We start from the raw sequence: 15,288 nt of genomic DNA, 5'->3' as shown, positions 1-15,288 counted from the left end.
TACAGAAAGGGAACAGGCAGAGCAAAATTATTTTTAAATGATAAGCTAATGTGCAGAATTCAAGGGGAGGCTACATTCCCCCTTTGATAAACTTCCAACTTTGTTTTAAGATCTCCTGCAGATATCATGTGATTTCCACAACACACAAAAAAAAATTCCAGCAGCCTTCTTTCCAGAACCAGCGCTGTTAAAAAAAAAACCCTACATATTTTGGCTTTAAAAGGGGCGGGTGCAATCCCTGCTGAAAGTGTGCATGTTCTTTCGCACTCGATTCACTCTCTCAACATCAAAGTGCAGAACCTCCCAAATCTCAGGCTTTGATACATAAGCAGCCAACCTTACAGTTAATGATCGCCTTTTACCTGATTATAATCACATCCGATTTGGGAGAGTGAGTATCAATGCGCCAACCCACGATCCTTCTGCAAAACCTTCAGCCTTTTATATATATATATATACACACACACACGTGTGTGTGTGGGATCAAGAGAATTAAAGGAAAAAGCACTAAGAATTAGATTTGCAAGTTGCAAAAACAAAAGGCAACAGTTTAGCAATTTGTAGCCTCTGCAGGTGCAGTGTGACAGTGTTGCAGTTGGGGTTTAGGGGATAGTTTTTTGTGAATGGGGAAGTGAAATTGCTCTAGTGGGTACTCTTTGGTTACAGCGCATGGAGAGAGGCTTCTTTCTCTTGCTAGAGTGCTGTTGATGTCATTGCTTCCGCCCTGTTTCCCTTTTGCTGAATCCAAAATGGAGTAAAATGGGCTTTTGAAAACACTGGGGATTTTAAAAAAAAATTTTTGTTGGGGTTGCTTGCTTTGCTGTGTTTTATGGTTCTGTTTTTATATTTTCTGCAGCGGTTGCAATTGCTGCAAAGCTTCTCCCCGGATCGGAGCCGCACGGCGAGCGGTGGATCTGCGGCTCCGCAGCGGCTTCATGTGCGGAGAGCGGCCGCTTGGCAGCAACTCTGCCCCGGGGAGAGATCAGAGGAGCCCCGGGCAAGTAGCAATAATGTGACTGTATCCCAAAGGCAGCCAAAGAGGGGAGGAGGAGAGGAGCAAAACAAAGCAACAAATATTACAACTTTCTTCAAAAAAACCCCAACAAAATAATGAAGTTTGCAACAATGTTCGCGGCGGGGGAACGAAAATGACCGAGGAATCGCACCCAGAGCAGTGAGTAGTTACAGGAGAGGGGGGGGGGGGGGGGTTGTATCTCTTTGCCCCCCCTTCCCTCCAATCTTTATTTCCCCCATTTTCGGGTTGAATGTTGGGAGAAATGTTTGTTTTTGCTTTGGGGAGGGGGAGAGAGACTCATGTTAGAAACTGCAAACAGGAGGAGGGACTGAGTCAATGTGCGCGGGGGAGGGGAGGGACAGGAAGAGGAGGAGGAGTGGGTGGAGCGGGGGGATGGGGGGGAAGGAGTGGGTGGAGCGGGGGGATGGGGGGGAGGAGTGGGTGGAGCGGGGGGATGGGGGGGAGGAGTGGGTGGAGCGGGGGGGAGGAGTGGGTGGAGCGGGGGGAGGAGTGGGTGGAGCGGGGGGGGGGGGGAGGAGTGGGTGGAGCGGGGGGGGGGGGGAGGAGTGGGTGGAGCGGGGGGGGGGGGGGAGGAGTGGGTGGAGCGGGGGGGGGGGGAGGAGTGGGTGGAGCGGGGGATGGGGGGGAGGAGTGGGTGGAGAGGGGGGAGGAGTGGGTGGAGAGGGGGATGGGGGGGAGGAGTGGGTGGAGAGGGGGGATGGGGGGGAGGAGTGGGTGGAGCGGGGGGATGGGGGGGAGGAGTGGGTGGAGCGGGGGGGGAGGAGTGGGTGGAGCGGGGGGGGGAGGAGTGGGTGGAGCGGGGGGGGGAGGAGTGGGTGGAGCGGGGGGGGGAGGAGTGGGTGGAGCGGGGGGGGGAGGAGTGGGTGGAGCGGGGGGGGGGAGGAGTGGGTGGAGCGGGGGGGGGAGGAGTGGGTGGAGCGGGGGGGGAGGAGTGGGTGGAGCGGGGTGGTGGGGAGGAGTGGGTGGAGCGGGGGGGGGGAGGAGTGGGTGGAGCGGGGGGGGGGAGGAGTGGGTGGAGCGGGGTGGTGGGGAGGAGTGGGTGGAGCGGGGGGGGGGAGGAGTGGGTGGAGCGGGGGGGGGAGGAGTGGGTGGAGCGGGGTGGTGGGGAGGAGTGGGTGGAGCGGGGGTGGGGGGGAGGAGTGGGTGGAGAGGGGGGGATGGGGGGGAGGAGTGGGTGGAGAGGGGGGATGGGGGGGAGGAGTGGGTGGAGCGGGGGGAGGAGTGGGTGGAGCGGGGGGGGGGAGGAGTGGGTGGAGCGGGGGGGGGGGAGGAGTGGGTGGAGCGGGGGGATGGGGGGGAGGAGTGGGTGGAGCGGGGGGATGGGGGGGAGGAGTGGGTGGAGCGGGGGGGGGAGGAGTGGGTGGAGCGGGGGGGGGAGGAGTGGGTGGAGCGGGGGGGGGAGGAGTGGGTGGAGCGGGGGGGGGAGGAGTGGGTGGAGCGGGGTGGTGGGGAGGAGTGGGTGGAGCGGGGTGGTGGGGAGGAGTGGGTGGAGCGGGGTGGTGGGGAGGAGTGGGTGGAGCGGGGTGGTGGGGAGGAGTGGGTGGAGCGGGGGTGGGGGGAGGTGGGGGGGGAGGAGTGGGTGGAGCGGGGGGGGGAGGTGGAGCGGGGGGGGGAGGTGGAGGGGGGAGGGGGAGGTGGAGCGGCTGGAACGGGAGGCGGGGGAGAGAAGAGGGGATGGAACGGGAGGCGGGGGAGAGAAGAGGGGATGGAACGGGCGGGGGGGGAGAGAGAAGAGGGGCTGGAACGGGCGGGGGGGGGAGAGAGAAGAGGGGCTGGAACGGGCGGGGGGGGGAGAGAGAAGAGGGGCTGGAACGGGCGGGGGGGGGAGAGAGAAGAGGGGCTGGAACGGGCGGGGGGGGAGAGAGAAGAGGGGCTGGAACGGGCGGGGGGGGGAGAGAGAAGAGGGGCTGGAACGGGCGGGGGGGGAGAGAGAAGAGGGGCTGGAACGGGCGGGGGGGGAGAGAGAAGAGGGGCTGGAACGGGCGGGGGGGGAGAGAGAAGAGGGGCTGGAACGGGCGGGGGGGGAGAGAGAAGAGGGGCTGGAACGGGCGGGGGGGGAGAGAGAAGAGGGGCTGGAACGGGCGGGGGGGGAGAGAGAAGAGGGGCTGGAACGGGCGGGGGGGGAGAGAGAAGAGGGGCTGGAACGGGCGGGGGGGGAGAGAGAAGAGGGGCTGGAACGGGCGGGGGGGGAGAGAGAAGAGGGGCTGGAACGGGCGGGGGGGGAGGAGAGAAGAGGGGACGGGGAGAGGGGCTGGAACGGGCGGGGGGGGAGAAGAGGGGACGGGGAGAGGGGCTGGAGCGGGGGAAGAGGAAGGGGAGAGGGGCTGGAGCGGGGGAAGAGGAAGGGGAGAGGGGCTGGAGCGGGGGAAGAGGAAGGGGAGAGGGGCTGGAGCGGGGGTAGAGGAAGGGGAGAGGGGCTGGAGCGGGGGTAGAGGAAGGGGAGAGGGGCTGGAGCGGGAGGAGGGGGAGAGGGGCTGGAGCGGGAGGAGGGGGAGAGGGGCTGGAGCGGGAGGAGGGGGAGAGGGGCTGGAGCGGGAGGAGGGGGAGAGGGGCTGGAGCGGGAGGAGGGGGAGAGGGGCTGGAGCGGGAGGAGGGGGAGAGGGGCTGGAGCGGGAGGAGGGGGAGAGGGGCTGGAGCGGGAGGAGGGGGAGAGGGGCTGGAGCGGGAGGAGGGGGAGAGGGGCTGGAGCGGGAGGAGGGGAGGGGGAGAGCAGGGGGAGAGCAGGGGGAGAGGGGCTGGAGCGGGAGGAGAGGAGGGGTAGAGTGGCTGGAGCTGGGGGAGAGGGGCTGGAGCGGCGGGAGAGGATTGGGAGAGGGTGGGGGGAGAGGATTGGGAGAGGGTGGGGGGAGAGGAGGGGGAGAGGGGCTGGAGCGGGGGGAGAGGAAGGGGAGCGGGGCGAGAGGAAGGGAAGAGGGGCTGGAGAGGAAGGGGTGGGGCGGGAGGGATGGGAGTGGGTGGCGGGGAGGGAGGGGACTGGGCAGGGGAAGAGAGGAGAGGAGGGGGCTGGGCGGGGGGCTGGGCGGGGGGGTAAAGAGAGGGGAGGGGGCTGGGCGGGGGGGTAGAGAGAGGGAGGGAGGGGAGGGGGCTGGGCGGGGGGGTAGAGAGACGGAGGGAGAGAGGAGGGGAGGGGGCTGGGCGGGGGTTAGAGAGAGGGGCAGGGCGGGGGTTAGAGAGAGAGAGAAAGAGAGAGAGGAGGGGAGGTAGGGGAGGTGGGTGAGGGGGGAGCTGTGCGGAATGGGGAGAGGAGGGAGAGGGGTGGGGGGGGAGCTGTGGGGAGAGGGGTGGGGGGGGAGATGTGGGGAGAGGGGTGGGGGGGGAGCTGTGCGGAGTGGGGAGAGGAGGGGAGAGGGGTGGGGGGGGAGCTGTGCGGAGTGGGGAGAGGAGGGGAGAGAGGTGGGGAGGGGGCTGGGCGGGGCGGGAGAGAGAGAGGAGGGCAGGGGGCTGGGCAGAGAGAGAGAGCAGAGGAGGGGAGGGTGCTGGGCAGGGGAAGAGAGGAGGGGATGGGGCTGGGCGGGGGAGGGGGAGAGAGAGGAGTAGGCTGGGCAGGGGTGAGAGGAGGGGCGGCGGGTGGGAAGAGAGGAGGGCAGGGGTTGGGAGGGGGGAGGGGAGGAGGTGTATTGGGAGTGGATAGAGGAAGGGAGGGAGTGGGAGGGGGGAGAGGAGAGGTGGAGGGGATGGGGGAGCTGAGTGAAGTGTGAGGGGGAGGTGGGAGTGAGGTGTGGGGGGGGCGTACACCCCTCCTTTCTTCCACTCTCCTAGAGGGGTGGGGTGTGTGCAGGAGGGAGTGGGAGAGAGGAGGGTTGGGGTTTGCTGGAGGGGGGGAGGGTGTGTGCGGGAAGAGAAGGGCGAGGAGTGTGCGGGGATGGATAGAAGGTGGAGATGGTTTCAGGGAGATAAAGGAGAGATGAGGGGAGGGAGAGTGTGGGTGGGAGGGGGAGAGAGGAGTGGAGGGGCTGTGTGGGGTGGGGGAGGGGCGGAGGTTGCTGTTGGGGGGGGGGAGGGGGTCTGCAGGATTGGATGTAAGGTGGAGGATGGGAGGGGTGTGTGGGGGAGATGGAGGGGTGTGTGGGGGAGATGGAGGGGTGTGTGGGGGAGATGGAGGGGTGTGTGGGGGAGATGGAGGCGAGAGGGATGGAGGCGGAGATGGGAGAGGGATGGAGGCGGAGATGGGAGAGGGATGGAGGCGGAGATGGGAGAGGGATGGAGGCGGAGATGGGAGAGGGATGGAGGCGGAGACGGGGAGAGGGATGGAGGCGGAGACGGGGAGGGGGGGATGGAGGCGGAGACGGGGAGGGGGATGGAGGCGGAGACGGGGAGGGGGATGGAGGCGGAGACGGGGAGGGGGATGGAGGCGGAGACGGGGAGGGGGATGGAGGCGGAGACGGGGAGGGGGATGGAGGCGGAGACGGGGAGGGGGGCGGAGACGGGGAGGGGGGCGGAGACGGGGAGGGGGGCGGAGACGGGGAGGGGGACGGAGGCGGGGAGGGGGAGGGGGACGGAGGCGGGGAGGGGGAGGGGGACGGAGGCGGGGAGGGGGACGGAGGCGGGGAGGGGGAGGGGGCGGAGACGGGGAGGGGGACGGGGGCGGAGACGGGGAGGGGGGCGGGGAGGGGGGTGGAGGCGGAGATGGGAGGGGGGTGGAGGCGGAGATGGGAGGGGGGGTGGAGGCGGAGATGGGAGGGGGGTGGAGGCGGAGATGGAGATGGAGGGGGAGGGGGAGAGGGATGGAGATGGGAGGGGAGGGGGAGAGGGATGGAGATGGGAGGGGGAGAGGGATGGAGATGGGAGGGGGAGGGGGAGAGGGATGGAGATGGGACGGGGAGGGGGAGGGGGAGAGGGATGGAGATGGGAAGGGGAGGGGAGGGGGAGAGGGATGGAGATGGGAAGGGGGAGAGGGATGGAGATGGGAGGGGGAGGGGAGGGGGAGAGGGATGGAGATGGGAAGGGGAGGGGGAGAGGGATGGAGATGGGAAGGGGAGGGGGATGGGGATGGGGAGGGGGATGGGGAGAGGGAGGGAGATGGGGAGAGGGAGGGAGATGGGGAGAGGGAGGGAGATGGGGGGAGGGAGAGGGGAGGGGATGGAGATGGGGAGGGGGAGAGGGATGGAGATGGGGAGGGGAGGGGGAGAGGGATGGAGATGGGGAGGGGAGGGGGAGAGGGATGGAGATGGGGAGGGGAGGGGGAGAGGGATGGAGATGGGGAGGGGAGGGGGAGAGGGATGGAGATGGGGAGGGGAGGGGGAGAGGGATGGAGATGGGGAGGGGAGGGGGAGAGGGATGGAGATGGGGAGGGGGAGAGGGATGGGGAGAGGGATGGAGATGGGGAGGGGAGGGGGAGAGGGATGGAGATGGGGAGGGGAGGGGGAGAGGGATGGAAATGGGGAGGGGAGGGGGAGAGGGAGAGGGATGGAGATGGGGAGGGGAGGGGGAGGGGGAGAGGGAGAGGGATGGAGATGGGGAGGGGAGGGGGAGAGGGATGGAGATGGGGAGGGGGAGAGGGAGGGGGAGAGGGATGGAGATGGGGAGTGGAGGGGGAGAGGGATGGAGATGGGGAGGGGAGGGGGAGAGGGAGGGGAGGGGGAGGGGGAGAGGGATGGAGATGGGGAGGGGGAGAGGGATGGAGATGGGGAGGGGGAGAGGGATGGAGATGGGGAGGAGGGGGGGAGGGGGAGGGGGACTGGGATGGAGATGGGGAGGGGAGGGGGAGAGGGATGGGGGAGGGGGAGAGGGATGGGGGAGGGGGAGAGGGATGGGGGAGGGGGAGAGGGATGGAGATGGGGAGGGGGAGAGGGATGGAGATGGGGAGGGGGAGGGGGAGAGGGATGGAGATGGGGAGGGGATGGGGAGAGGGATGGAGATGGGGAGGGGAGGGGGAGAGGGATGGAGATTGGGAGGGGAGGGGGAGGGGGGGGGGAGAGGGTGGAGATGGGGAGGGGGGGGGAGAGGGATGGAGATGGGGAGGGGAGGGGGAGAGGGATGGAGATGGGAGGGGAGGGGGGAGGGATGGAGATGGGAGGGGAGGGGGAGAGGGATGGAGATGGGGAGGGGAGGGGGAGAGGGATGGAGATGGGGAGGGGAGGGGGAGTGGGATGGAGATGGGGAGGGGAGGGGGAGAGGGATGGGGAGGGGAGGGGGAGAGGGATGGAGATGGGGAGGGGAGGGGGAGAGGGATGGAGATGGGGAGGGGAGGGGGAGAGGGATGGAGGTGGGGAGGGGAGGGGGAGAGGATGGAGGTGGGAGGGGAGGGGGAGAGGGATGGAGATGGGGAGGGGAGGGGGAGAGGGATGGAGATGGGGAGGGGAGGGGGAGAGGGATGGAGATGGGGAGGGGAGGGGGAGAGGGATGGAGATGGGGAGGGGTGGGGGAGAGGGATGGAGATGGGGAGGGGAGGGGGAGAGGGATGGAGATGGGGAGGGGAGGGGGAGAGGGATGGAGATGGAGATGGGGAGGGGAGGGGAGAGGATGGAGATGGGGAGGAGGGGGTGAGGGATGGAGATGGGGAGGGGAGGGGGAGAGGGATGGAGATGGGGAGGGGGGGGGGAGTGGGATGGAGATGGGGAGGGGGAGGGGTGAGGGATGGGATGGGGAGGGGGTGGGGGGAGTGGGATGGGTGGGGAGGGGTGGGGGAGGGGGAGGGGATGGGGAGGGGGGAGGGATGGAGATGGGGTGGGGGTGTGGGATGGGATGGGGTGGGAGTGGGGATGGAGATGGGGAGGGGGAGGGATGGAGATGGGGAGGGATAGGGATGGAGATGGGGAGGGGGAGGGGGTGGGGGGAGGGATAGGGATGGAGAGGGTGGAGGGGGAGGGGGAGGGGGTGAGGGATGGAGATGGGGAGGGGGAGGGGGAGAGGGATGGGGAGGGGAGGGGGAGAGGGTGGAGATGGGGTGGGGGATGGGGTGGGGGAGGGATGGAGTGGGGAGGGGGATGGGGAGGGGGTGAGGGATGGAGTGGGGAGGGGGAGGGGGAGGAGGGATGGAGTGGGGTGGGGTGGGGGAGGGATGGAGGGGGTGGGTGGAGATGGGAGGGGTGGGGGAGAGGGATGGAGAGGGGGAGGGATGGAGATGGGGAGAGGGATGGAGATGGAGGGGTGGGGTGAGGGATGGGGAGGGGGGGAGGGGAGGGGGAGAGGGATGGAGATGGGGAGGGGGTGAGGGTGGGGAGGGGGAGAGGGATGGGGGGGGGTGGGGATGGGTGTGGGGTGGGGGAGGGGGTGTGGGATGGGTGTGTGGGATGGGGTGGGGGGTGTGGGTGGTGGGGAGGTGGGGGGAGTGGGTGGAGGGGTGGTGAGGGGGAGAGGGATGGTGGGAGGTGGTGGGGGTGGGGTGGAGGGGAGGTGAGGGGTGAGGGATGGAGGGGAGGTGAGGGGGAGGGATGGAGGGTGGTGGGTGGGAGAGGGTTGGAGGGGAGGTGAGGGGGTGGGGATGGAGGGAGGTGAGGGGGTGAGGGATGGTGGGGAGGTGAGGGGGAGAGGGATGGAGGGGAGGTGAGGGGGAGTGGGTGGTGGGGAGGTGGTGGGGGAGTGGGTGGGTGGGGGGAGGTGAGGGGGAGAGGGATGGAGTGGAGTTGAGGGTGGGGGGAGTGGGTTGGTGTGGGTGAGGGGTGGGGTGAGGGATGGAGTGGAGTGAGGGGTGGGGGAGGGATGGAGTTGGTGATGAGGGGTGGGGGAGGGGGAGAGGGATGGAGTGGAGATGTGGGGAGGGGGAGAGGGATGGAGATGGAGTTGAGGGGGAGAGGGATGGAGATGGGTGAGGGGAGAGGGTGGAGTGAGGGGAGGGGGAGTGGGATGGAGATGAGGGGAGGGGGTGAGGGTGGTGATGAGGGGAGGGGGAGAGGGTTGGAGATGAGGGGTGGGGTGAGGGATGGAGATGAGGGGAGGGGGAGAGGGTGGAGTGTGGGGTGGGGGAGGGATGGAGATGGTGGGGAGGGGTGAGGGTGGAGATGTGGGGAGGGGGAGAGGGTGGAGATGTGGGGAGGGGGTGAGGGTGGAGATGAGGGGAGGGGGAGAGGGATGGAGATGAGGGGAGGGGGTGAGGGATGGAGATGTGGGGAGGGGGAGAGGGTGGAGATGAGGGGAGGGGGAGAGGGATGGAGATGAGGGGAGGGGGAGTGGGATGGAGATGTGGGGAGGGGGAGAGGGATGGAGATGAGGGGTGGGGGTGAGGGATGGTGTGAGGGGTGGGGGAGTGGGATGGAGATGAGGGGAGGGGGAGAGGGATGGAGATGAGGGGTGGGGGTGAGGGATGGTGATGTGGGGTGGGGGAGTGGGTGGGTGTGGGGGAGGGGGAGAGGGATGGAGATGAGGGGTGGGGGTGAGGGTGGAGATGAGGGGAGGGGGAGAGGGTGGAGTGAGGGGTGGGGAGTGGGTGGAGTGTGGGGAGGGGTGAGGGATGGGTGAGGGGAGGGGGAGAGGGTGGGATGAGGGGAGGGGGGAGGGATGGAGATGAGGGGAGGGGGAGAGGGATGGAGATGAGGGGAGGGGGAGAGGGATGGAGATGAGGGGAGGGGGAGAGGGATGGAGATGTGGGGTGGGGGAGAGGGATGGGATGAGGGGAGGGGGAGAGGGATGGAGATGAGGGGAGGGGGGAGGGATGGAGTGAGGGGAGGGGGAGTGGGTGGGTGAGGGGGGGGGGTGAGGGATGGGATGGGGGAGGGGGTGAGGGTGGGATGAGGGGTGGGGTGAGGGATGGAGATGAGGGGTGGGGGATGGGGATGAGGGATGGGGTGGGGGAGGGGATGGAGATGAGGGATGGGGAGGGGGTGAGGGATGGAGATGAGGGTGGGGTGGGGAGAGGGATGGAGATGAGGGGAGGGGGAGGGGGAGAGGGATGGGTGGGGTGGGGGTGGGGGGTGGGGGTGGAGGGGAGGGGGAGGGGGTGGGGGGAGTGGGATGGAGGGGAGGGGTGGGGGTGGGGGTGAGGGATGGAGGGGAGGGTGTGGGGGTGGGGGGAGAGGGATGGTGGGGTGGGGTGGGGGAGGGGGGGTGGGGTGGAGGGGTGGGGTGGGGGTGAGGGATGGTGGGGTGGGGGGAGAGGGATGGTGGGGAGGGGGAGAGGGATGGAGGGGTGGGGGAGGGGGAGAGGGATGGAGGGGAGGTGAGGGGGAGAGGGATGGAGATGATGGGGAGGGGAGGGGGATGGATGGGAGGGGGAGAGGGAGAGGGATGGAGAGGAGGGGGAGGGTTAGAGGAGAGGAGGGGAGAGGGAGGAGGCTGAGAGAGAGGGAGGAAGGGGAGAGAAAGGAGGTGAGAGGGTGAAAGCAGAGCGGGAGGGAGAGGGATAGGAGGGGGAAGGAAGGGGAGAATGGGAGAGCGGAGGGAGAGGGTTAGGAGGGGGAGAGAGTGCAGGAGAGGTGTCTGTGTGGGGGGTTAGGGGGAGGGGGATGTGTGGAGGGACAGAGGAGAGGAGGGGGGGTGTTGAGGTGAGGGAGGGGAGTGTGGTGTGGAAGGGAGGGGTGGTGAGAGGGTACCTCCCCCCCCTCCTTCCCCTCCCCCCCTCCTTCCCCTCCCCCCCTCCTTCCCCTCCCCCCCCTCCCTCCCTCCCCCCCCTTCCCCTCACCCCCCCTCCTTCCCCTCCCCCCCTCCTTCCCCTCCCCCCCCCTCCTTCCCCCTCCCCTCCAGTCTGTTATCCTTCATTTCTTTTCCAATCTCGCCTATTTGCATTCTGGATTTTCATTCAGAAAACACAGCCAGTGTCTGCTGCTGCCGCCTGCGCTCGGAACCTGCCTCTGACAGTTTAGGTGTTAATCTGAGGATCGTGTTTAATCCTTTGTTTAATCTTGGCTTTATTATTTTTAAAAATATTCCTCAGGACCTATCTTGTTGCACATTGTGTTGTGAATGTTGCAGTGTTTTTGCTGTGGTTTGCTGTGTTGCAGTGAGCTGTGTGAGTGAATGAGCTGCAGCCCAGCTGCTGCAGACAGTGTCTCGCACACACCCTGTTCTGACTGTTTGATAAAACAACCTCTCATTGTCACATGATCGGCCATTCATAAATACAGTAACCTTCAGCCCCATTCATGACTACCTGACCCATTTGCAACTTTAACCAATAGGGATCGGAGCGTCCCATTAAAGAGAGAAAGATCCGCATCAGTTAGTAAATAACAAGTGTATCTCTGTCTGCTCGGGAGTCAGTTTCTTTCTCATTGTAAGGACTGGCGGGTGAAGCAGAATTGTACTGGACTCTAGTTTATTTTTAACGCAAGTTTTTGTCGTCATTTTAACGTGTGAATGTTCCACTTCATTTTTTTTTTGTTAGTATATGTTGCAGCGTGTTTTAAACATGTAATGTTTTTCGAGCAACGTTTCCCCTGAGCATGGATTTATTTTCAGGAAAAAAATAATCTTGCCATAATTTAATTTTTAATTTACATTTTGCACCAGAAATATTGATCTGAGCAGCAAAATTACAGTACTCCTTTTTATTCATATTGAGGAAGTGAAGAAACCTGTTTTATTCTTCAAACTTTTCATGCAACACAAATTAGTGATTTTTTTTTTTGGTGGGGGTGGAAGAGAGATGTGGGAAGAGCTGCATCTTTAGGCCATGCTACCCGTGCAGCTGAAGCGTGAATGCAGAGCACATCCACAACGGTGTTTTTTCTTGAATAGCGAGTCTTTCTAACTCTGCTCATTGTGGTATTGGAAATGCAGTGAAGTTAAATTTCAGGAATAAATATTAATTGTATAGAGTCTTGTACAGTGCAGTAGTTCCGCCTTTGAACAGACCCAGTTGTGTTGTAGCTGGGTGTATCAATATGCAAATAGATGATCCACTTGTGCATCTTGTAAACAAAAAATGTAAACTGGGCCCTGCATATTGTCTTTGTCATAGGATGTCCAATCTCTTCTGCAGAAGACATCATTCTGGTGGTGTGACTGATTCAGGAACTCTGTTTGGCATAAAGTCAGTATATGACTCAGAGCCAAGGGAAATTGAAGTTTTAGTACTGATTCACACTGTGACGGATGCATATGTCACCTCAAAATTCAACCGAGGGCAAGGTTTTGACACTGTGGAGGCCAGAGTTTTAGGTTAAAATAATTGTTACCGTCTTAACACAGATCAGTTAGATATTAAGTACTGGTTTGGCTCTACCTAATTGCTCCCTGCAATATGTTGTCAAATGTGTTTTTTTTAAATAGTGCAAACTGACTTTTTAAAAAGTTAATGCTGTGGTTCCCCTGATAAAATTGTGAAATGGGGAAGTGGCAGAAGACAAAATTGATCATCTATTTACATCTAAGCCATTCCCAACTGCTGAAGCTTGAAATTAGAGCAGCAGGATTAAATTCAAAAACATTCATTTTTATCTTTCTGGAAAATGAGACAATTACAAGATTCAGATGCTCACTGCTACCAATATTCCAAACAGGGTTTTTCAATTCATAACACATGGTAATATTCTCCCAAACATCATTGAGACTTCAGTTTTAGATTAAAAAAAAAATAAATTGAATTATTTTCAGTAAAAGTAGAACTAGGCTTTTTATCTTGGCTGAAGATTTTATTCCTATTTCATATATTTTAGGAAATTCTGGTTTTGCAGTTCCCACAGTGTGTTCATTAACTGCTTTGATTTTGCAGATGTTAACTTTCAGATAATATTGCAGCCTAAATAACTGGTAAAATGCATAGTATTAGCATACCATTTATCAGTGAAAATGCAGAGTTGTAGTAATTTTGTATGCGTACAACCCATTGCAAGGGATTTGTATTGTTTTTAAATACAGCCTGTAAAGGGCCACTAATATGAATTGGTTTTGATAAATTTGTGAATGTTAATGCTGTAATATTTCAATTTCTGTTTGCTAGTTGCCATGTTGTCTACATTTACATCTGCTTGATGCTAAAATGCAGCAGTTCAAGCACATTGCGTATTTAGCAGTTCCTTGAGTAAAATGACATGAGACTAAATCCCAATAATGTATGCCCAGCTAGTGTTGTGTAATTGTCAATAGTTTATATCGAGGGCAAAGATACCAAGGGAGTTATTGATATTTTTAAAATTGTATTTTTATACAGCTAATGATCACCTAATACTGTAATGCTGCTGATGTCATGTGTGGCTTTACTATTGTAATCAAATGCATGTTTAAAATTTTTACATTGAAAATGGATCAATTGGGGCAGCATTTAATGCTCACATGCAGGTTTGAGTCACACTGAGTGGAGGCATTAGCTTCTCCAGCAGCCTGAGGGGAAATTGACTAGAAGTCCCTGCTGTCTCTGGCAGCTGACTACAGGAAGGTGTGAGTCATAGTGTAGAAGTAGGCTGCATGTTTACTCTTAGTTTAGGGGTTAAGCCCAGCAGCCAAAGACAAAGGGAATAAAAAGTGCATAAAGGAAAATTTGCTCACAAAGCTGTTTATATTTTTTTAAAATCAAATAACATTGCTTTTTCTTACCTAAATTTAATCTCTGCCAATTTTTATTTGTCATTTAAAAAAAAACCTACCCCTCTCCACTCTGTTTTTGGAGGTGCAATCCACTTAAAATTAGTAATAACAACTGAGCATGCTAGAAATTCTCAGCAGATGAAGCAGGCATCTGTGCAGATTGAGTGATTGAGTTACTGTTTCACTTAAACTGTCTCTGGTTGAAAACTAATTCAAAGGTCAGTTTCTTTCCTTAGCCAATGTTGCAGTGGCTCTCTCTACCCGTTTTCTGGCTGTTCTATGTTGAGATAAGCCAGGGTAACAGATGTGCCAAAATTAGTGGCACTCGGGAGCGAGTCAAAGTGCTTTTTTGTTGTTGGTTAATTTTTAAAATATTTTTCCTCTATTCCTTATTTAAGTCACAGCAAACCACTCTATACCCTACAGGGTAAGCAGCTGGCTTTCTCCAGGATATAAACAATTGCAACAACCTTGTTAGATCCTCAGTAATTCCCTGTTTGATGTTTTTGCTATCTGTTGGGAATTGCCTGGCCTCTATTTGATGTCTTCCCCATGACACAGTTAATTTGAAAATTCACTGCATGGGACATTGGATGCTTGGCCAAGCTAGCATCCCGCTACTCAGTTCCAGCACTTTGGTTCCCCATTATGCTGCAACTTTGATCTTATCCATAATTTAATATTCCATTTGTTTCACATTGTTTGAATTGAATATTCTGAAATTTCTTGGTTTTCAAAATTCAGCTCACCTTTCTTGAAAGGAGGAAAGATACTATATTTTCTCAAGAGTGAAGGCCTGTTGTGAATGTTTGTATTTCCTGTTCTATAGTTTATTAAACTCTGTGTTAGTAGGGTTTGTGATGCACATAATCCTTTACAGTGGGAAGTTTGAAATTCATATTAACTTTTTTTTTTCTAAAGTGTACAAACTTAGCTTGCTCTATTTTTTTTACCTGAAACAGTAAATGACCAATGGTACTGAGTTTAAGCCAGATTCTGTACCCTATCTTCAACAGCAGCTCCACATGGATAAATCAGCTTACATTTGTCATTGATCCATTGAAAATTAGCATGGGGAATGAGGAAATGGTAGAGGCATTGAACAAATATTTTGTGTCTATCTTCACAGTACAAGTTCCATACCAGAAATAGACAGTAATCTAGGAGCTAAAAAGAGTGATGAAATTAAGGAAATTCATATCAGCAGAAGAAAAGTATTGGAGAAACAAAACTCCAGGACCTGATGGCCTACATCCTAGGGTTCTGAAAAAGAGCTGCAGAGATAGTGGATGCACTAGCTATGATTTTCCAAAATTCCTTAGATTCGGGAATGGTCCCATCAGATTGGAAGTTGACAAATGTTACACTGCTTTTCAAGAAAGGAGGGAGAGTGAAAACAGTGAACTACAGGCCAGTTAGCTGAACATCAGTCATTGGGAAAATGCTGGAATCTATTATTAAGGAAGTCTTAACAATGCACTTAGAAAAGCACGATATGATTAGAACAAATCAACATAGTTTTATTAAAGGGAAATACTGTTAAATTTATTAGAGTTTTTTGAGAATGTAACTAGTAGGGTAGATAAAGGGGAACCAGTCGATATAGTATACCTGGGCTTCCAAAAGGCATTCAATAAGGTGTCACACAAAAGGGCTCGTGGAGTGGTGGTAATATATTAGCATGGATAGATGATTGGTTAACAGACAGGAAGCAACGAGTGGGCATAAACGGGGCATTTTCAAGTTGACAGGCAGTGAATAGTGGAGTGCCGCAAGGATCAGTGCTGGGGCCTCAGCTATTTACAATCTATATCAATGACTTAGATGAAGAGACAGAGAGTAATGTATCTAAG

General features: G+C 58.7%; 1 protein-coding gene across 2 annotated transcripts in view; it reads left to right on the top strand.

Moving 5' to 3' along the window:
• The first annotated feature begins 473 nt into the window (after positions 1-473).
• spred2a (sprouty related EVH1 domain containing 2a) overlaps positions 474-15,288 on the top strand; it is a 146,872-nt gene continuing 132,057 nt past the window's right edge. Inside the window, exons 1-2 of one of the 2 annotated variants that reach the window (XM_068044266.1) lie at positions 474-573; positions 857-1,174. In XM_068044266.1, the coding sequence (XP_067900367.1) occupies positions 1,149-1,174 (26 nt within the window). In that variant the 5' untranslated portion in view covers positions 474-573; positions 857-1,148. Of the gene's footprint in view, positions 574-632; positions 1,175-15,288 lie in introns of those variants that run through there. The other variant, XM_068044265.1, reaches the window with a different exon arrangement.

This window comes from Heterodontus francisci, chromosome 13 (genome assembly GCF_036365525.1).
Source record: "Heterodontus francisci isolate sHetFra1 chromosome 13, sHetFra1.hap1, whole genome shotgun sequence".
In the NCBI taxonomy this organism is placed as follows: Eukaryota; Metazoa; Chordata; class Chondrichthyes; order Heterodontiformes; family Heterodontidae; genus Heterodontus; species Heterodontus francisci.
The sequence above is the reverse complement of the archived record's forward strand: the minus strand, read 5'-3'. Positions and strand labels throughout refer to the sequence as shown.